At 47.5% G+C, this 23135-nt stretch overlaps 1 protein-coding gene across 1 annotated transcript in view; it reads left to right on the top strand.

Moving 5' to 3' along the window:
- TMX4 (thioredoxin related transmembrane protein 4) overlaps window positions 1-23135 on the top strand; it is an 89967-nt gene that overhangs the window by 16637 nt on the left and 50195 nt on the right. The window contains exons 2-4 of the mRNA XM_089680622.1: window positions 4850-4965; window positions 16137-16182; window positions 18536-18664. Coding sequence (XP_089536748.1) covers window positions 4850-4965; window positions 16137-16182; window positions 18536-18664 — 291 coding nt within the window. The remainder of the gene's footprint in view (window positions 1-4849; window positions 4966-16136; window positions 16183-18535; window positions 18665-23135) is intronic.

The following is a 23135-nucleotide window of genomic DNA, read 5'->3' on the forward strand; positions in this document are numbered from 1 at the left end:
TTTTAAAGCAATCCCCAGGAAAGAATGTAATATTGTGCGATGTGTACCACATTACATTCAATGGAGCAAAGGGGAGACATGCAGGGTCTTTTAGACCTTGGATTTCTCAAAGAGAACCTGTCACCAAAAATCATCACATAGGGGACTTTGTTAAATAGTTTGGTTTGTCTCTTTCACACGATCTTTCTTTTTTGTGCTGCCTAATCTTTTTTTTCCATTATAATGGATTTTGCTGAGAGCGATTTCAAAAGTGGCACAAGTCATTTTTAAAGCTGAAAAATTGGCCCAGGCCAATTTTCATCTTTCAGTGTTGTCACGCTTTTTAAATGACAATTGCGCGGTCATGCAACACTGAAACCATATGACATTTTTATAATTTTTTTTTGAGAGAGCTTTTTTTTGGTGGCATTTAATCATCATTGGGTTTTTTTTTTTTTTTTGCTAAACAAATTTAAAAAGGCTAAAAATTCTGAAAAAAAAAAATGATAAAGTTTTGTAAATAAGTAACTTTTCTTCTTTACCGATGGGCACTGGCGGGGCTGCACTGATAATCAGGGCACTGGCGGGGCTGCACCGATGGGCACTGGCGGGGCTGCACCGATGGGCACTGGCGGGGCTGCACCGATGGGCACTGGCGGGGCTGCACCGATGGGTACTGGCGGGGCTGCACTGATCAGGGCACTGATTATCAGTGTAGATGTCTCCTGTGTGGATTGCCGCTTACTCGCTCTCCTACCCTCACGAGCTGTCAGTATGAAGAGAGGACTGCAGATAGCCAGCAAGTCCTGTTTACAATGTGATCAGCTGTAAATGGACACAGCTGATCACATTGCAAAGGGCCGCTGTGATTGGCTCTTTACCTTGAGTTGTGATTCGCTGTGTCCAAAGGATGAGCGCCATGGGGGAGGGGTTGTGGGAGGACGTCAATAGAACTGGGTGACCGTGCTGTAGCTGTCATTCGCCTACAGCGCAGTCAGCAAAAGGTTAAGCAGTTAATGAGTGTCTCTTCTGATTTTTTTCAGTGTCTCTTCTAGGGCCCTTTGTTGTGACAAGCTGTAAGGATCTGTGAAAGTTCTTTCTACAAACAATTGACATAAAGATAAGCCAGAATCAGTTAAAATGTGCGCCATGCAAAAAGAAAAAACATTTTAAATTTCCCCGCGCCTCTCCCTCGCCGTACCTCTCCCTCGCCTGCTCTGCAGAGATAGCTCACTATCAGTTACTGAACACGTGAGAAGCTCTGTCATTAGAGGACTGACGAGTCCAACGTGGTTCAAGATGTTTGTTATTTTGTAACTGTTTTTGTTCATTTTGAATTTATCTTCAGTCTTTTACGTGGCACCAAAGGGAGTGTAATCCCGTGTTCACATATATGCGGTTGGGTATATCGCATGTGATTCACACAGGAACCGTACTGTATTCCTGTGCGATTTGTGTGCGGTGTGTTTGGAGCCATACGTTTTGTATTGCTCTATTCGCACCGCACCAAAAACGTGCAGGACCCTTTTTTCCAAGGACCCTGCATTCACTATATCCGCTCTCCCCGGACCCTGCATTCACTATATCCGCTCTCCCCGGACCCTGCATTCACTATATCCGCTCTCCCCGGACCCTGCATTCACTATATCCGCTCTCCCCGGACCCTGCATTCACTATATCCGCTCTCCCCGGACCCTGCATTCACTATATCCGCTCTCCCCGGACCCTGCATTCACTATATCCGCTCTCCCCGGACCCTGCATTCACTATATCCGCTCTCCCCGGACCCTGCATTCACTATATCCGCTCTCCCCGGACCCTGCATTCACTATATCCGCTCTCCCCAGACCCCGCATTCACTATATCCGCTCTCCCCGGACCCCGCATTCACTATATCCGCTCTCCCCGGACCCCGCATTCACTATATCCGCTCTCCCCGGACCCCGCATTCACTATATCCGCTCTCCCCGGACCCCGCATTCACTATATCCGCTCTCCCCGGACCCCGCATTCACTATATCCGCTCTCCCCGGACCCCGCATTCACTATATCCGCTCTCCCCGGACCCCGCATTCACTATATCCGCTCTCCCCGGACCCCGCATTCACTATATCCGCTCTCCCCGGACCCCGCATTCACTATATCCGCTCTCCCCGGACCCCGCATTCACTATATCCGCTCTCCCCGGACCCCGCATTCACTATATCCGCTCTCCCCGGACCCCGCATTCACTATATCCGCTCTCCCCGGACCCCGCATTCACTATATCCGCTCTCCCCGGACCCCGCATTCACTATATCCGCTCTCCCCGGACCCCGCATTCACTATATCCGCTCTCCCCGGACCCCGCATTCACTATATCCGCTCTCCCCGGACCCCGCATTCACTATATCCGCTCTCCCCGGACCCCGCATTGACTATATCCGCTCCCCCCGGACCCCGCATTGACTATATCCGCTCCCCCCGGACCCCGCATTGACTATATCCGCTCCCCCCGGACCCCGCATTGACTATATCCGCTCCCCCCGGACCCCGCATTGACTATATCCGCTCCCCCCGGACCCCGCATTGACTATATCCGCTCCCCCCGGACCCCGCATTGACTATATCCGCTCCCCCCGGACCCCGCATTGACTATATCCGCTCCCCCCGGACCCCGCATTGACTATATCCGCTCCCCCCGGACCCCGCATTGACTATATCCGCTCCCCCCGGACCCCGCATTGACTATATCCGCTCCCCCCGGACCCCGCATTGACTATATCCGCTCCCCCCGGACCCCGCATTGACTATATCCGCTCCCCCCGGACCCCGCATTGACTATATCCGCTCCCCCCGGACCCCGCATTGACTATATCCGCTCCCCCCGGACCCCGCATTGACTATATCCGCTCCCCCCGGACCCCGCATTGACTATATCCGCTCCCCCCGGACCCCGCATTCACTATATCCGCTCCCCCCGGACCCCGCATTCACTATATCCGCTCCCCCCGGACCCCGCATTCACTATATCCGCTCCCCCCGGACCCCGCATTCACTATATCCGCTCCCCCCGGACCCCGCATTCACTATATCCGCTGTCCCCGGACCCCGCATTCACTATATCCGCTGTCCCCGGACCCCGCATTCACTATATCCGCTGTCCCCGGACCCCGCATTCACTATATCCGCTGTCCCCGGACCCCGCATTCACTATATCCGCTGTCCCCGGACCCCGCATTCACTATATCCGCTGTCCCCGGACCCCGCATTCACTATATCCGCTGTCCCCGGACCCCGCATTCACTATATCCGCTGTCCCCGGACCCCGCATTCACTATATCCGCTGTCCCCGGACCCCGCATTCACTATATCCGCTGTCCCCGGACCCCGCATTCACTATATCCGCTCTCCCCGGACCCCGCATTCACTATATCCGCTCTCCCCGGACCCCGCATTCACTATATCCGCTCTCCCCGGACCCCGCATTCACTATATCCGCTCTCCCCGGACCCCGCATTCACTATATCCGCTCTCCCCGGACCCCGCATTCACTATATCCGCTCTCCCCGGACCCCGCATTCACTATATCCGCTCTCCCCGGACCCCGCATTCACTATATCCGCTCTCCCCGGACCCCGCATTCACTATATCCGCTCTCCCCGGACCCCGCATTCACTATATCCGCTCTCCCCGGACCCCGCATTCACTCTATCCGCTCTCCCCGGACCCCGCATTCACTCTATCCGCTCTCCCCGGACCCCGCATTCACTCTATCCGCTCTCCCCGGACCCCGCATTCACTCTATCCGCTCTCCCCGGACCCCGCATTCACTCTATCCGCTCTCCCCGGACCCCGCATTCACTCTATCCGCTCTCCCCGGACCCCGCATTCACTCTATCCGCTCTCCCCGGACCCCGCATTTACGATATCTGGTCTCCCACAGTACACACAACATTGAAAAGCAATTATATTAATAAATGTAAACTGCTAAATACCTTTTTCTCATCAACCGTATATATCCGTTTTGTGACTTCTATCGGTGTTCAGCAGAGCACTGGTTAAAGCTTGTTTTCTCTAGGAGGATGTAGAGCCCCTGACCTCTGACTGGCCCTGTGCTGATCACATGAACTCACTCAAGAAAAAAAAAAAAACCTGTAGTAATACACACCAAACTGAGCATGTGCAGAGTGACTCCACATGATATGTCTTATCAGGAGATAGGAGGGGGTGCGCTGGAAGAAGGGGAGGATCGGAGGGGCGTGCGCTGGAGGAAGGGGAGGATCGGAGGGGCGTGCGCTGGAAGAAGGGGAGGATCGGAGGGGCGTGCGCTGGAAGAAGGGGAGGATCGGAGGGGCGTGCGCTGGAAGAAGGGGAGGATCGGAGGGGCGTGCGCTGGAAGAAGGGGAGGATCGTAGGGGCGTGCGCTGGAAGAAGGGAAGGATCGTAGGGGCGTGCGCTGGAAGAAGGGGAGGATCGTAGGGGCGTGCGCTGGAAGAAGGGGAGGATCGTAGGGGCGTGCGCTGGAAGGAGGATCGTAGGGGCGTGCGCTGGAAGGAGGATCGTAGGGGCGTGCGCTGGAAGAAGGGGAGGATCGTAGGGGCGTGCGCTGGAAGAAGGGGAGGATCGTAGGGGCGTGCGCTGGAAGAGGGGGAGGATCGTAGGGGCGTGCGCTGGAAGAGGGGGAGGATCGTAGGGGCGTGCGCTGGAAGAAGGGGAGGATCAGAGAAGCCAGGATCAAAAAGCGTTTTTACACAATGCAGAGTATTAACCCCTTAGGTTCCACAGTGAGTATAACAAGCACACTTTCCTGCATCTACAGACTGATTGTACTGTTGGGGGGTTTAGTAACACTTTATATCGTAGTGATCTCTGATCTTTGTCATTACAGTTACGCTCCTTGGTGTCCAGCATGCCAGCAGATCGAAGGAGATTGGGAGGATTTTTCAAAACGAAGTTCCGGCCTTAACGTTAAAGTTGCCAAAGTGGATGTCACTGAACAACCAGGTAACGCTACTCTTACCGCCGCCGCAAAGGAAATATTCTATAGACTTGTAGAGTGAATACGGCTCAGGCAGGATGGAAGAACGGAAGAACTTCAATTAGGTGTCAGTAATCTTCTCCCTGGCTGGTCCTACCCCATATCAGAGGGTGCGAGGAGGAGGAGGAATACTTCTACCTAGAGAGAAGACCTTTCCTTCACCCTGCTCGATGGCTGCAAGGGGTCATTGAATTTTATAAGCATCTGTCAGTTGCATTCAAATTTCGTCGGCTTTCTGACTTCAGTACAGTTGAAGTGTTTGCAGCATAGTAGTACGATTTTGTCCTACATGCCAAAAAACGCCTACGTTTCAAAAAACCAGCCGCTACTGAAGTGCATAGTGCTGCAGTGCAGGTTAAAGTGGAGCTCAACGCAAAACGGGAAGTTCCGCTTTAAGGACTGCTCCCCCCCGCTCCCCATAAGGATTGGCACCTTTGGGGAGCGGGTACCCGAAATTGACAGGTACCCGCTCCCACTTCCGCTGCGATCGGCTAGGCGATCGGAAGTGGAAGGTGTCCTCCCGCCCTCCCTCCCTGTAGTCTTTTGGGACACATGACAGGTCCCAGAAGACTACAGGACTATTCAGGAAGCGCAGCGCTTCTCGCGCATGCGCAGTGGGTACCCGGCTGTGAAGCCGCAAGCGATCACAGCTGGGTGCCCGCACTGAAGATGACGGCCTGCTGGAATACAGGACAGCCGGTGAAACGGACTGTGGGGGGGGACACCACGGGACCGAGGGACATGTAAGTGGCTGTTTTTTAAAAGTCAGCAGCTACAGTTTTTGTAGCTGCTGACTTTATTTTTTGACAGGGCGAGTGGAACTCCGCTTTAAATGCACGGGTGTACCAATAAAAAGTAGAGACAGTGCTTTTCTGTGCGTGTCTAGAAAGAATGTGGGTTTGTATATGTTTCTGACATGCACAAGGTTTGAACCTTCCTTAGATTCTGCTTCTTACCCAGCATTTTATTTTTGGTTGTTGTTAGTGGTGCGCAGAAATGAAAATTCTGGTGTTGAAACCGAGACCGAAAATTCAGAATGCACATGGCCGAAAACCGAAATGGGGGGTGGGGAGGCTCACATTTTTTTTTTTTTTGTACTAAAATAAATATATATATATATATATATATATATATATATATACATACATACATACATACATACATACATACATACATACATACATACATATTTATTTTTTTTAATGTGTACTTTTTTTTATTTTTTAACTTTATGATGTTATTGATATCACAGAGGGGACCAATAGTCCCCTATGTGATGGTATATGACTGACAGGTCCTCTTTGAAGGGGGAGGAGGTGGTGGGGGGGGGTAGCAGTGTATACAGTGAGGGAGCAGTGTATACAGTGAGGGAGCAGTGTATACAGGGAGGGAGCAGTGTATGCAGGGAGGGAGCAGTGTATGCAGTGTATACAGGGAGGGAGCAGTGTATGCAGTGTATGCAGGGAGGGAGCAGTGTATGCAGGGAGGGAGCAGTGTATGCAGGGAGGGAGCAGTGTATGCAGGGAGGGAGCAGTGTATACAGGGAGGGAGCAGTGTATGCAGGGAGGGAGCAGTGTATGCAGTGTATACAGGGAGGGAGCAGTGTATGCAGTGTATACAGGGAGGGAGCAGTGTATACAGGGAGGGAGCAGTGTATGCAGTGTATACAGGGAGGGAGCAGTGTATGCAGTGTATGCAGGGAGGGAGCAGTGTATACAGGGAGGGAGCAGTGTATACAGGGAGGGAGCAGTGTATACAGGGAGGGAGCAGTGTATGCAGGGAGGGAGCAGTGTATGCAGGGAGGGAGCAGTGTATGCAGGGAGGGAGCAGTGTATACAGGGAGGGAGCAGTGTATGCAGGGAGGGAGCAGTGTATGCAGGGAGGGAGCAGTGTATACAGGGAGGGAGCAGTGTATGCAGTGTATACAGGGAGGGAGCAGTGTATGCAGTGTATACAGGGAGGGAGCAGTGTACACAGGGAGGGAGCAGTGTACACAGGGAGGGAGCAGTGTATGCAGTGTATACAGGGAGGGAGCAGTGTATACAGGGAGGGAGCAGTGTATACAGGGAGGGAGCAGTGTATACAGGGAGGGAGCAGTGTATACAGGGAGGGAGCAGTGTATACACTCAGGCTCCCTCACTGGCCGCCGCTATAGGTCACTGCCGTTTTTTAAATGTAATTAATGGCTTTTTTTTCCTTCACTAAAGCTCCAAGAAGGAGCTGTCATTGTGCTCGTCGCTAAAGGAAACAAAAAAAAAACGGGGTCACCCAGTGACCCCACCCCTTTGTTTCCTGTAGCAGAAGGGAGGATGACTGATCCTTCTTGGAGCTTTAGTGGAGGGAAAAAAAAAGCTGGTAATTACATTTAAAAACCGGCAGTGACCTATAGTGGTAGCTCACTGTATACACTGCTCCTCTCCTGCCTTTAAATGAAAACACCCCTCCCCCACATCTGAAGTACCCCCTGTATCAGCTACATTTTTCCTATTGGCAAAATCCTGTGAGGGCTATTTTCAGTCAATATGTTTCGGCCTCTGAAATTTCAGTGAATCGTTAGTTGTTTTTATTTAAAGTGGTTGTAAATCTCAGATATGAAATATGAATAAAGCATATCCCTCTATAGTGTGCGCTTGTCTCAGTCCAGAGCACTAAGTGACCAGGGGCAGATTGACCATTCGAGCACTCGGGCACTGCCCGAGGGCCCGAGGTCAGTAGGGGGCCCCATGAGATGCCCCTGGTACCTTTTCATTGGCTTTTTCATAGGCTTTTTTGGGTGTGGGTGAGGACACAGGGGCCCCATGATCCCCTATTGCCTGGGGGCCCCATGAGTTGTCAGTCCACCCCTGTACGTGACATTTCTGTTTACTGCTTCATTCTTCTGCTGTCAGCATGAATCACTTCTAGACAGATTTCCTGACACAGAGAAAAATGGTGACAGGGGAGGGACCTCCAGCTGATGGACAGCCTCAGCTCTGTTCCTGTGAGCTGTGTGGGGGGGGGGGGGAGGTGTCTTTAGTTCTGATGGCACGCCGCCCGCACTGGAAAATGCAACCGTACTGGGAACCGAGGTTCCCATGCGGGCTGCGTTTTCAGAAGAAGTGCAGGGACTTCTTCCCTGCATGTCCCGAGGCAAGGGAGTCGACGCAAATCGTGGCCCGCACGGCTGCATAGATGTGAACCGGGGGTCAGGGTTTACAACTTTCCTAATTGCACTACTGCTTGACCAAGGATGCCTCTAATTTCTGCCACCAACAGTTCATTAAAGGAGAAGTACAACAAACACTCTTTTGGTTGTCCTCCTGTGGATCACAGGAGTGCAGTTCGTTCTGTTACCCTGTTTTCAGCTGACAGCGGGCTGACGTTACTCAGCTGATCCAGGCTGGGGAAGGATCCTGACTTTAAAGTCGGGATCCACCGCAGAGTCTGGAGGAGCACCTGGCTCAGGCTCTCAGCGGAGCTCTGAGATCCTGAGCCAGCCGCTCCTTCCGCTCCACAGTCCAGTGAGCGCAGACGGCGGCGACTGATAGTCATCTCTCTCCGCTTACAGCGGTGGTGAAAACTTGTCGTGATTGCTGAGTTCTCATCCTTGGAGCCAGCGGGGGCCCGATGCAGCATCCACGTAGGTAAGTATAAAATGGGGGGGGGGAAAAAAACGAACCCACACTATTCTTTTTTTATACTGAAAGGTGCAAGGCAGACTATCCAGGCATGTCATGGTGACTGAGGCCAATGTGAACAGGAAAGCTCTTGTGGTTTAGCAACGGAATTACTCAGCCTTGCAGTAATAACCTGCAAATAGTAGAGATTACGGAGCGCCGGCACCTGACATGTCTCTATGCAGACCTTCTTTTAGCTGTTTATTCATCTTTATCTGCCTCCACCCAACCATACTTAGATAGTTCTGTTTGCACCTACCAGGAAAATACGCCATTCCCTCTAGAAGACTTCCATTTTTTTTTTTTTTAAAAAAAGGTATTACTAAGTACGATATTAGATTTCAGACACTCTAGAGTTCATAAAAATCAAAAAACGCTCAAATATAAATTTTTCTATTCCACCTAGCAATCAGTCAGATCCTAGCTCTCGTTTTCTTGGGCAGGCTGGAAAATGAAAACGAATGTGTGTGTAAAATGAGGAGATTCCATTTACCTTCGCTCTGGATTTTGAACCACTTCAGCCCTAAGCCATTTCTGGCACTTTTGGTTTACATTTTAAAATTCATATTTTTGCTAGAAAATGTCTTAGAACCCTCAAGCATAAAATAAAGTGTGTGTGTGTGTGTATACACACACACACACATATACATACATACATATATATATATATATATATATATATATATATATATATATATATATATATACACAGTTGCAAGAAAAAGTATGTGAACCCCTTGGGATTACGTGGAGTTTTGCATGAATTGGGCATAAAATGTGCTCTGAACGTCATCCAAGTCACAACAATAGAAGAACACAGTCTGCTGAACATAATACTACACAAACATTAGATGTTGCCATGGTTTAATTGCACATAACATGTAAACATTCACAGTGCAGGGAGGAAAAAGTATGTGAGGCCCTAGCTTAATGACTTCTCCCAGAGCTAATTGGAGCCAGGAGTGAGCCAACCTTGACTCCAATCAGTGTGATGATATTGGATGTGTTGCTGACAGCTGTCCTGCCCTTATAAAACACACACCTATTTTGGGTTTACTGGTTTCAAGAAGCACTGTCTGATGTGAACCATGCCTCGCAGAAAAGAGCTCTCAGAAGACCTAAGATCAAGAATTGTTGACTTGCATGAAGCTGGAAAGGGTTACAAAAGTATCTCCAAAAGCCTTGATGTTCATGTGTCCACGGTAAGACAGACTGTCTACAAATAGAGAAGTTTAGCACTGTTGCTACTCTCCCTAGGCGTGGTCGTCCTGTAAAAATGACTGCAAGAGCACAGCGCAGAATGCTGCATGAGGTAAAACTACAATATATAACCCAATTTTTTTTTTTTTAAATATGAAAGATGATGTTACATCGAGTAAATAGATACTAAACATGTCACCCTGTAAGGCTCCGCTCACACGAATGTGTTTTTATTTGTGCTTTTTGTAGAAACGAGCTACAGTTTATTTAACATGGTTTCCTATGGAACATGTTCACATCTATGTTTTTTTTGAGTTGCTGCATTTTTGGAAAGGGCCAGAGACTTTTGAGTCCTCATGCACACGGGACGTTTTTATAGCGACTGTTTTTGGCTTTTGCCATTTTTTTTCTACAGCTAGTAAACCCCCCAGCGTGTTATCCTATGTGTCCATCCCCGGCATGTTCTCCTATGTGTCCATCCCCGGCATGTTCTCCTATGTGTCCATCCCCGGCATGTTCTCCTATGTGTCCATCCCCGGCATGTTCTCCTATGTGTCCATCCCCGGCATGTTCTCCTATGTGTCCATCCCCGGCATGTTCTCCTATGTGTCCATCCCCGGCATGTTCTCCTATGTGTCCATCCCCGGCATGTTCTCCTATGTGTCCATCCCCGGCATGTTCTCCTATGTGTCCATCCCCGGCATGTTCTCCTATGTGTCCATCCCCGGCATGTTCTCCTATGTGTCCATCCCCGGCATGTTCTCCTATGTGTCCATCCCCGGCATGTTCTCCTATGTGTCCATCCCCGGCATGTTCTCCTATGTGTCCATCCCCGGCATGTTCTCCTATGTGTCCATCCCCGGCATGTTCTCCTATGTGTCCATCCCCGGCATGTTCTCCTATGTGTCCATCCCCGGCATGTTCTCCTATGTGTCCATCCCCGGCATGTTCTCCTATGTGTCCATCCCCGGCATGTTCTCCTATGTGTCCATCCCCGGCATGTTCTCCTATGTGTCCATCCCCGGCATGTTCTCCTATGTGTCCATCCCCGGCATGTTCTCCTATGTGTCCATCCCCGGCATGTTCTCCTATGTGTCCATCCCCGGCATGTTCTCCTATGTGTCCATCCCCGGCATGTTCTCCTATGTGTCCATCCCCGGCATGTTCTCCTATGTGTCCATCCCCGGCATGTTCTCCTATGTGTCCATCCCCGGCATGTTCTCCTATGTGTCCATCCCCGGCATGTTCTCCTATGTGTCCATCCCCGGCATGTTCTCCTATGTGTGTCCATCCCCGGCATGTTCTCCTATGTGTGTCCATCCCCGGCATGTTCTCCTATGTGTGTCCATCCCCGGCATGTTCTCCTATGTGTGTCCATCCCCGGCATGTTCTCCTATGTGTGTCCATCCCCGGCATGTTCTCCTACGTGTCCATCCCCGGCATGTTCTCCTACGTGTCCATCCCCGGCATGTTCTCCTACGTGTCCATCCCCGGCATGTTCTCCTACGTGTCCATCCCCGGCATGTTCTCCTACGTGTCCATCCCCGGCATGTTCTCCTACGTGTCCATGCACACAGACTGTAATCAATGTTTTTTGGCTGGAAAAAGAACCCAGGACTAGTGGGTTTCCAGAGGAGTTTTTTAGCTGTAAAAACATGGTAAAATGAAGTAAATTGCGGCAAACCGTCGTTTTTGGACTTTTTTTTTTTTTAACCAAAAAAAAAAACCAAACTTTTTTTTTATAAAAAAAAAAAGTCCAAAAACGCCGCTAAAAAACACAGCTAAACACTAATGCAAAAATGCTGAAAAGCTCACGTTTTTAATGTGACTTTACACTTTTACGTTACCAGCGTTATTAAAACGCCCCGCGTGCATGGAGCCTTAAAAGCAAAAAGCAGTGTTCTCGCTACAATAGAGTTCATTGGAGAAGCTGCTGAAATGCATGGTAGTGCGTTTTTGCGATGTTTTGTGTTTTTGCATTCTTATTCTGCCCATCAACAAAAAAAAAAAATTACACTTTAACAAAAAAGCTGGACAAAACACGGTAAAAACGCGTGTAGAAAAACGAACTGTGAAAAGAACTGCAAAACGGAGAAAAAGTAAACTGCATAGGTGTGAACAGAGCCTAAAAGTGCGCATGGCTGTGCAACGGTGGCGAACAACGTAAATTTTGCAATTCATAGGCAACGCTTTAAAAGCCTTTACAGGTTACTATATGTAAACATCCCTTGTGACAGCAATAGACACGTGACAGGTACTCCTTATCAAGGGATCTGGGCCAATCAGTGATCACATGCAGAGTAGTAAGTAAGATGTCACTTCCTGACATCATTGCTTACTACTAGTGAAATCTGTGAATGATCACAGAGGTCACATGGTACAGGGCTATTCACAACAGCCTTGTACCATGTGACAAGCTGTGACCAATCACAGCTCACACAGTATTTCTCAATGGCCGCAAGAATGCAGCCAGAGAGGAGGAGAAATTATTGCCTTTATGGGTGTAAAAGCAATCTGTGTAAAAAAAAAAAAAAAAAAAAAAAAAAAAAAATCTTCATCACCCCCCACAAGTAGTACAGTTAGGGTGACAGTATGTAAAAAAAAAAAAAATTTAATATAAAAAAAATAAATGTAAAAAAAAAGTTTCAAAATTATAATTTTTGGTTATAAACTAATTTGGGTTATTTTTTTTTTTCTAAATAAAAAGATAACAGAATAAATTTTGGCCAAGATTTATGATGAAATATGTATTTGCAAAATGTTTATAAGAAAAACACTTTTTTTTTTTTTTCAAAATTTTGGGACTTTACAAAGCAAAGAAAAATAAAAATCCCAGTGGTGAATAAATACCACCAAAATAAAGTTTTATCTGTCTCAAAAAAATGTTAAATTCATATGGGTACAGTGTTGCATGACCGCTCAATTGTCATTCAAAGTGTGATAACACGCAAAGCTGAAAATTGTCCTGGACAGGAAGGGGGTGAAAGTGTCCGGACTTGAAGAGGTTAATACTTTCAGTTTTTTTTTTTTTTTTCTAAAATGGCGCGGTTTAGTTCCGAGCAAGCCAGAAGTGATGTCCGGTCACTTGGCTGGTCATTCAGTGGTCCAAATGGGACAGGAGATCCTGAGAGAGCGTCGGAAGGCGGTGGGAGTGAGGGGGGGGGGGGGGGGAGGAGTCAGCAGAGACAATGTCCCCTTCCACTGCTTGTACAAGCAATCAAGTGTCTAGTTAGCCAACTGCCAGCTCTAAGAAATGGCAGCGGGATGATGCCTGCAGCTGTAGATATCACTCCGGTATAACCACCCGAAGTCCAGCGGCATGCGGGTCTATTGCTGGTCAGGAAATGGTTAAAGAAAAATAGCTCCACGTATGATCTAAATAAGTTACAGAATTAGTGACTGACTGTAAAGGTAAACCTCTTTCTTTGTTATTAAAAATAAAAAACAAACGTCATACTTACCTGCTCTGTAATGGTTTTGCACAGAACAGCCCTGATCCTCCTCCTCTTGGGTCCCCCCGATGGTGCGCCTGGCTCCTCCCCCCCTGCTGAGTGCCCCCAGAGCAAGACGCTTGCTATGGGGGCACTCTTACATGCTCGCTCCAGAGCCCCGCTCTGTATGTTCATAAGGAACACAGAGAGTGGCTCGGCCAGGCCCTGCTCCCTACTCACTTGCTGTGACAGCAGCTGGAGCCAGTGTATCAGCCTACAAGGAAAAAGAGGCCTGGGAGAGCCTCTGCTCTTGTGCACATTGCTGGATCAGGCTCAGGTAAGCATTAAGGGGGCTGCTGCTGCACTTTGAAGGTTTTTTTTTACCTTTATTCATAGGATGTATCAAGGTAAAAAAAAAACCTTCAGCCTTTAGAAACATTTTAATATTTCATGTGACCAGGTTAAGATTCTGTTGGAGATTTTCCAGTGATTACCCAGAAGCAGTTGGATATTGGGGGGCCTGTGTGTGTTGTGTTTTTTTTTTTTTTTTTTTTCTTCATAGAAAACTATTGGAAATGTCTAGAGGGTGATTGATTGGTTGCTTTGCATCTGAACAGCATTGAGCACTTTGTGTGTTTTATATTCCCTCCCTTAGTACATCATACATTCTGATTGTAGTGTTTATCTGGTATAAACAAGGGATTCCAGTTTCCATAGTAGCAATGCATGAGTTGAACACTGAGAATTGGTTATTTTTATACAAAAAAAAGTACATTTGAAGACATGTTGGTGCAATATTCATTCATTTAATGTTTTCATGTAACGTACGGCATATCTCCAACATTAAAGTGGTTCTAGAGGATGAAGATTTTTACTTTCATGCATTCTATGTATGAAACCTTCTGTATGCAGCCCCCCCGACACTTGCCTGATCTTGATCCAGCAAGGTGTACTAGAACAGCAGCTCTCCCATGTCTCTCCTTCCTCATTGGCTCAAACACAGCAGGGGGCGTCAGTCACAGCCAGTGAAGTGAGGAGGGGGCAGGACAAGTCTGACTTTGTGTAATTAACCCCCCTGGAGGTATTCCCGAGTGTAGCTCGGGGTAAAGTTTCAGTACCAAAAGCGGTAACCCTGAGCTACACTCGGGCTTACCATGCGGCGCTGCACAGGGATTCCCTACAGCACTTACCTTGTCCTTCGCTCCCGCGATGTCCCCCCTGCAGTGTCCCCGGCCATCTCCTCCGGCTGATGCCGGCATCTGGCTTCCATGTTCCGGTCCCTGTGACGTCGGGACGTACGGGCGCCGGAACCGGCGGTAAATTTGAAAATTTAAAAAATATGAAATTTTTTTTAAAACTATTATTTCATAGCAAAACATTCCTGTATCAACCCATTTCACATACATTTTGTCCCGAGTGCTTTGTCCGGCGCCCTGCTCGCATTTTTACCGCCCTTTCTGCCTGGAAACTGAGAAACGTCCATGGCGTCCAAAAAGCGTCCCTTTAGGTCAAAAGCGGTTTTAGATCAGCTAGAGAACAGCGATAGTAAATCAGAACCACTTGCAGAATTGAGTGATAATGATTCGTGGGGGAAATTCCTCATCAGACACTGAAAACGATTCTGCGACTTTGCTCAGCGATGTGCGAACTTGGCGCTATATTTCACATTTCAGTGTTTTTGGTTTGATTATATTATTTAATTAAATGTATTATTATTTTTTATGATTATTTATTAAATTATAATTTATGATTTCGTGTTTCAAGTTTTATCATATCCGGGATGTTTACTAGACTCTTGTTCGGACAGATTTCAGGGAGTTATTCCTAAATTACAGGCCTACAATAAAAAAAAATTACATATTTCCATGCAAAAAAATGGTCCCGCTTTTGGTACAAACATCCTGACATAATCATACCGCCAGGGAGGTTAAAAAGCAGATTTAATCTACTCGCTGGCTTGTATAAGGTGTGTGGTTTTTTTTTTTTTTTGGTAAATTTTCAGGCATTTTCCAAAGCACCCTTAGGCTACGTTCACACTAGCGTTGTGTGCAGGCGGCAGAGAGGCGTTTGGGAAGCGTTTTTACCGCTTCCCAAACACCTCTGCCAATTCTGCACATTACAGCACATGGTGCTGTTCTAACGGGAGCGTTTACGTCGCGGCAAAACGGACGCCTCTGGTCGAGTCAGGAGGCGTTGAAGCCTCCTATTCTAGTCTAAGGTGCCGCTCCGCAAACGCCCGGCCTGCGTTTGCGGTGCAGTTGTGGGGCATTTGTGGAGCGGTAACACCATTCAAACTGCATTATAGGCGTTAGTGGGGCGTTTTTAACGCTCAGCAAAAGCCTAGCAACCGCCGCTAAACCGCACATGCGGCGCGTTAAAAAACGCTCCGCAAACGCCGGACCAACGCTTGCCAAACGCTATAGGGGCGTTTGGCAAGCGTTGGTAAAACAGTCAAGTGTGAACGAGCCCTTAAAGAAACCTGAAGGCACCCTGGTTGAAAAAAGCTGCCTCAAACCATTCTTTGCAGTGTAGTAGGGCACATCATCCTCTGGAAAGAGGCCGCTTCCATCAGGAAATACCGTTTCCATAAAGGAGTGCACTTGGTCGCCATCAATATTTAGGTAGTGGGTATGTGTCAAAGAACATCCACATGAATGGCAGGACCCAACAATTCCCTCAGAACATCGCCCAAAGCATCACACTGCCTTCTCCAGTTTGCCTTTTTTTTGTGGGGGTGGGGGGGGATTTGTTCATTGTGTATGTTGTCTTGCTTTCCTCATGACCTCACTGTGTGTTGCGTGTCTGTCGTGCCAAAAAAATTGATTGTTTTGCTTTTTTTTTTTTCTCTAGGAGTGAGCGGCCGGTTCTTTGTAACAAAACTGCCAACAATTTTCCAGTAAGTTGACAAGTTACTTTTCAGTTAATTTTCAACAGGAAAACAATACGTTCCGGAATATGTTCTTCAATGTTCCTTGTTTGAATACGTTTAGCTGTTTTTTGCTGTAAAATGCAAATCCCTTCTTATAGCAGATCAAAAGCCAAGAACAAAAATAAAAATGTCCCAGCTTACCAGTCCTTAGATCTAATGGCTGCATTGATTTTCGGAAAGAAAATAGAATGGTGGAGAACCCCAAATATCAATGTTTCCCTCAAGGACACCACCCCCAAAATGATATACACCAATAGTTTAAACGAAAGAGAAGCTGGACTTTAAAGAGGTTGTAAAGGCTCAAAGTTCATTCTATGCATGAAGATAAAAAGCCTTCTGTATGCAGCAGTCCCCACGGTCGTCCTTCTTACCGGAGTCCCAACGCGATCCAGCATTGTGCACTAGAGTCTCGGCTCTCCAGGGGCTTTCCATTCTCATTGACTCAGAGCCGGTCATCAGCAGGCTGCTGTCCAATCACAACCAGTAAGCCAATGAGGAGAGTGAGGGAGGGGGGCTGAACCACAGCTTTCTGTGTGAATGGACACACAGAGAAGTGGCTCAGGAGCAAGCCTGCTTGGGTGCCCCCAAACCAATCTACTTGCTATGATCCTGTATGGAATGGCTTTAGTCAAAATACAGTAGTCCATGTAAACTTGGACCTCCCATGGGCTACAGATCTTACCATGAGTCCTTGATTATTTCAGTTTATGTATGCTGATGTGGTATGTGTGAGCCCACACAATGTCCTTAACCAGTTCCCAACCGTGCTATAGCCGAAGGATGGCTACAGCGCTGTTGTCTAGTTCTGGGATGATGTCCATGGATGTCATTCCAGAACACGCCCCCCCTGCGCACCCCCAGTGGTGCACTGCTGGTGATCTCTGTGTCCTAAGGACACAGCTGACCACGTGATATGGTAAATGGCCAGTCACGGTGGCCTTTTACCATGTGATCAGCTGTGTCCAATGACACAGCAGATCACCGGGTAAATCCAGTTGCCGGTTATCGGCTGCTCTTTCCTAACGCTGTCAAAGTGTGAGGAAAGTACTGCCGAGAACTGGCAATTGTCAGCGAAGGGATCGGCACTGATCATCAGTGCTGTCCACCTGTGCCTGTCAGTGCCACCCACCTGTGCCCATCAGTGCCGCCTATCAGTGCAGCCTCATCAGCACACATCAGTGATGGAGAAAAACTACCTGTTTGCAAAATTTTATAATAGAAACACAGAACAACTTTTTTTTCCCCCAATTTTATGCTTTTTTTTGTTTTGGTTTTTTTTTTGTTTATACAACACCCAGCGGCTATCAAATACCACCCAAAAAAGCTCTATTTGCGTGAAAAAAAGATAAAAATTTCAAAGGGGTAGAGTGTTGCATGACCGCGCAATTGTCATTCAAAGTGCGACAGTGCTGAAAGCTGAAAATTGCCCTGGGCAGGAAGGGGGTAGAAGTGCCCAGTAGGCAAGTGGTTAAATTTCAAATCTGGGCAAAGAAACATTTTCCCATGCAGTGGAGCTGTGTCTGCACTGCAAAGGTTAACTTGCTTGTTTTGTCAAGGAGCCACAAGAAAACGTATACTCACCCGATCCTCCGCTCCAGCCACAATCAGCGCTTCCCCTCGATCCAGCGGTGGACCCTCGCTTCAGCGCTTCCCCTCGATCCAGCGGTAGACTGTTACATCCAGAGCAGGCTTGATGACATCAGGGGGGCAGGAGCCGCAGGGACTGGTCTTGTGCAGGGAGGATCAGAGGATCAATCAAGCATGTCTCCTTTCTCTTGCCGCTAGACAAAAATGAGCAATTAACCCTTAAAATGTGGGCACAGCTCTGCTGCATGGGAAAACTTTTTATTTTCTGCCTGGAGTTGGAATTTAAATGTAATTTTGGAGCAGCATTGTTAGCCTAAAACAAAGCTGTGCTTTACTCATGCATCATATACTCATACTCAAGTTTCCTTTGCTCACCCATCATTCCATTTATGCACTGAGGTAGCAAAACATGTTTCTGGGTGTGATGAAGCTTGGTGATTGGCCAAGCACTGTCTTATGGGGACAGGGAGAAAGTCCCTTTCCCTGAGATGGCTCCAGCTAGAGAGACTTGGAGCTCACACGGGGCTTTCACCTTTCCTTCCTGGACTCCGCTGCTTTGTTCACCTGCCAAAAGCCAGGAAGGAAAGGTGACTAAGACCTGCCGGATAGGGGGCAAGACAGCACAGGTTTGCTTTGATTCTGTATCTTACAGCCTACATTTACTGGTAGCTTTGGGCCTAATAGAAGTAGGATTTTCCCTTATGTGACTAACAAACTTTGTCCTGATTTCTAGTGTCAAAGATGGAGTGTTCCGATGTTATCATGGCTCCCGAATGGTTGAAGATCTCCACTCCTTCATTGCAGACAACAAATGGAATGTGATAGAGCCAGTTGCGGGATGGAAGTCTCCTTCCTCTGTCTTGTAAGCCTTGAATATATTTGTATTAATGATCTGTAGGGAACTCATTGGGCATCTGTTGACATGGTTTTGAGTAAAGGAAATAGTTTGATAAGCAGTGATTTACTTTTTAAAGTAGGGTTGCACCGATACCGAGTACTTGCATGAGTACCCAATGTAACAGCGTATACCCAGAGATAGACGCGGTTCAACCATTTTGGCTTCAACTTCCATCTTGGCAAAGGGATTACCCATCCTGACAAACATATTTCCCCCTCATTCTCCCCCCCCTCCCTTTCTGAGAGGCCCAGCGACATTTGGCCAGTATGTGTGTGAGTTAGGAATGTCACAGGAGGGTCATAGGAGCTATAAAGCCCCCCAAGGGAGCCGGGGCCTCCCTGTCCAAAGAACCTGCAAATTGTAACACCTCGGAAGAGATAAGGCAAGCTTTCCCAGGAGTTGAAAGAGATTCCAACCTAATAAACCTAACTCGGCATATGTGACAGAATCAGATAACCACTTTTCAAAATCCATTTTGCCCCTATGTCTCATATCTTGGAATATGAGAGACTTGCATAAAAACCAGGTATATCTTCAGATTGGCCACGAGAAGGTGAACAGTTTGGTAGGTCACTCGCATGGTCTTGCATACATAGGAAAGCTGAAAAATAGATCTCGTGAACTGTGCAGTGTATAATTTCATAATTCATATCTAATCAATCCTCAGACGTGTCTGCCTAATCTACCAGCAGGTGGAGTGTCACTTGTGCATAGGAAAAATTATGGGCCAAAATATGAGTTATGGGAGATTTTGGCTCTAGTTGAGGTATCCGCCCATACCTACACGCCCTAAACGGAGCATTGGTCCTTCACTTCAGAGACACCCCCTGCTGGGGACTACAAAATAGGCTGTCAGGCCTAAGAGTGTGTGTTTGAAGATGTCTCCCATTTTAACATCAATACCACCTGGGGAGACCCGTGCCCTTTTTGCTCTGACTTGGATCTGCTAACCCAGGTCTTTGGCAAGTACCTTAACCCTTTCACCGCTCTCTGATATCTTTGTTGTGCTGTTAGTCTCTGTATGTTTATATATATATATATATATATATATATATATATATATATATATATATATATCTCTTAGTTACATCTGTTTCTGTAAATATTTTTATTGCACCCGTTTGACCTTTTAGTAATAAATCTCTCCTTCTGAAAGTGTTGAACTATTTCTATAGCTCTGTATTGCAATTTACGAATTCCTGCCTCTAAAGAGACGCTATTGTGTGTGTTAAACCCTCTGCATAATACGGTCACCGCAGGCTGATTATGCAGACGATTATCTCAACCATTATAGTGTGTTAGCTGATATTGCCGAGTTTCCTCTTTCTCTGTACAAAAAGGAGTTGGTGGCAGTGTGAAGGGTTAATTGCGTAAATAACCTGACCCAGTAACAATCGCTCAGGCTGTCGGTACATCGATTGTGGTCCAATTAGCTGGAAAATCGTTGTGCAGGGTACAGCTGGGTGTGGCAGTGTTATGCACGTGACATCGCGGTTTTAGATCGGCTAGTCCTTCGGTCGCGGGTTTGGTGAGAAGGGCTGGGGTCTGATGCCGCGATCGTGACACCCGAAACCAATACCTTTTTGCTGTGCTATTTGAGCCCATACAAAATGAATGGGCTGGAATCTCATGCGATTTGAACAGAAATGCGGTGCAATTCCTGTCCAAATCGCTTGTGATTTCCCCCTACTGCTCCTGTGTGATCCCAGTATAGAAAGACAGGGAAGCTACATGAAGTGAAGCACTGGGCAAACAAACAGGTTAAAATGTTATCACAACTCACATGTTAAAAGTGCTTAATATCTTGCATGTCAAATCCAAAACTGGCCACTTGTGGTGCTCACAGGGCTGAAGGAGAGGTATAGGCAGTCCAACACTGCAAAAAGTGAAACAAAAACGAGAAGCGCACCAACCTTGCGCATTACCAGTACTCTGATGCAGAAGGCATGGCCGTCGAAACGCGTCAGCTGTACTGAGTGTCTACCCCCATGATGGGATTCACGCTGGCTCCTTATCTCTGAAGTCCATTTGAGGACTACATGCCTGATTTTATTCGCTGTTTGTGAGTACCATTCTTTAATTAATTTGGTTGCTGAGGTAATGCGCAAGGTTGGTGCGCATCTCGTTTTTGTTTCACTTTGCAGTATTGGTCGGGCTTCCCCAGCCTTGTTTGGAGCTGCACAACCTTGTATGCACTGGTGGTCTCTTTTTTCTGGTTTTGGTTCCATCTACTTGCCACTGGCCTTGGTCCTTGAGCGCAGGAGAAATCGCATCTGGTCTATAGGCAGTCCAACCCCAAGCTGACATCATATTCGCCCTGTACCCACGGGGGTCCCGGAACTTCCTACCTCTTCTCCAGCCCTCTGAGCACCTCAAGCGGGCGGCTTTGCAAGTATTGTCGTATTGTGCTCCATGACAGAGCTACACCCTCTTTTTCCATAGCAGCTTTTTCCAGTAGGCCACGTAAAATGATAGAGAGGGTTCAGAGCATGCCGAAGTGCACAGTGTGCAGAAGTCACCAACTGTCTGCAGAGTCAATAGCTAAAGACCTCCAAACTTGGTGTGGCCTTCAGATCAGCACTACAACAGTGCATAGAGAGCTTCATGGAATGGGTTGCCATAGCCGAACAGCTGTATCCCAGCCTTACATCACCAAGTGCAATGCAAAGCGTCGGATGCCGTGGTGTAAAGAACGCCGCCACTGGACTCTAGAATAGTGGAGATGTGTTCTCTGGAGTGACAAATCATGCTTCTCTGGAAATTCAATGGATGTGTCTGGGTTTGGCGGCTTCCAGGAGAAAGGTACTTGCCTGACTGGATTGTGTCAAGTGTAAAGTTTGGTGGAGGGGGGATTATGGTGTGGGGTTGTTTGTCAGGGGTTGGGCTTGACACCCTAGTTTCAGTGAAGGGAACTTTTAAGGTGTCCGTATACCAAGACATTTTGGACGATTTAATTCCCCCAACTTTGTGGGAAGAGTTTGGGGATAGCCCCTTCCTGTTCCAGCATGACTGCGTACCAGTGCACAAAGCAAGGTCCATAAAGACATGGAGGAGCCAGTTTGGGGTGGAGGAACTTGACTGACCTGCACAGAGTCCTGACCTCAACCCCATAGAACACCTTTGGGATGAATTAGAGTGGAGACTGCGAGCCAGGCCTCCTCCCCCGACATCAGTGCCTGACCTCACAAATGCGCTTCTGGAACAATGGTCAAACCTTCCCATAGACACCCTCCTAAACCTTGTGGACGGCCTTCCCAGAAGAGTTGAAGCGGTTACACTGTAGCTACAAAGGGCGGGGCCAACTCATTATTGAACCCTTTGGATTAAGACTGGGATTCCATTAAAGTTTGTGTGTGCGTGTAAAGGCCGGTGGCTATATATATATTACAGTTGTGCTCAAAAGTTTGCATACCCTGGCAGAAATTGTGAAATTTTGATATTGATCATGCCAAAAAGTGCTCTTTTATTGAAGGATGATGATCATATGAAGCCATTTATTATCAAATAGTTGTTTGGCTCCTTTTTAAATCATAATGATAACAGAAATCACCCAAATGGCCCGGATCAAAAGTTTCCCTCCCCTGGAATGTTTGGCCTTGGTACAGACACACAAGGTGACACACACGGGTTAAAATGCCAATTAGAGGTTAATGTCCCACATCTGTGGCTTTTTTAAATTGCAATCAGTGTCAGTGTATAAATAGTCAATGAGTTTGTTAGCTCTTACGTGGAAGCACTGACTAGGCTAGATACTGAGCCATGGGGATCAGAAAAGAACTGTCAAAAGTCCTGCGTAACAAGGTAATGGAACTTTATAAAGATGGAAAAGGACATATAAAGATGTCCAAAGCCTTGAATATGCCAATCAGTACTGTTACATCACCTATTAAGTAGTGGAAAGTTCGGGGATCTCTTGATACCAAGCCAAGGTCAGGTAGACCAAGAAAGATTGCAAATACAGAGGGTTCACCACAAGGGGCAAACCATTCATACCCTGAAGAATAGAAAAGCCAGATTAGACTTTGCTAAAAAACATCTAAAAAAAAAAGTCAGACCAGTTCTGGAAAAGCATTCTTTGGACGGATGAAACTAAGATAAATCTGTACCAGAATGATGGAAAGAAAAAAGTGTGGAGGAGGCTTGGAACAACTCATGATCCAAAGCACACATCATCTGTAAAACATGGTGGAGGCAGTGTGATGACATGGGCATGCATGGCTTCCAGTGGCATTGGGTCATTGGTGTTTATTGATGATGTGACAGAAGCAGCCGGATGAATTCTGCAGTGTTTAGAGATATACTATCAGCCCAGATTCAGCCAAATGCAGCAAAGTTGATTGGACGGCGCTTCACAGTACAGAAGGACAATGATCCAAAACACACTGCAAAAGCGCCCTAGGAGCTTTTGAAGGAAAAGAAGTGGAATATTGTGCAA

Source organism: Staurois parvus, unplaced genomic scaffold, assembly GCF_062004578.1.
Source record: "Staurois parvus isolate SC_StPar_1 unplaced genomic scaffold, SC_StPar_1.0 ptg000248l, whole genome shotgun sequence".
NCBI classification, from domain to species: Eukaryota; Metazoa; Chordata; class Amphibia; order Anura; family Ranidae; genus Staurois; species Staurois parvus.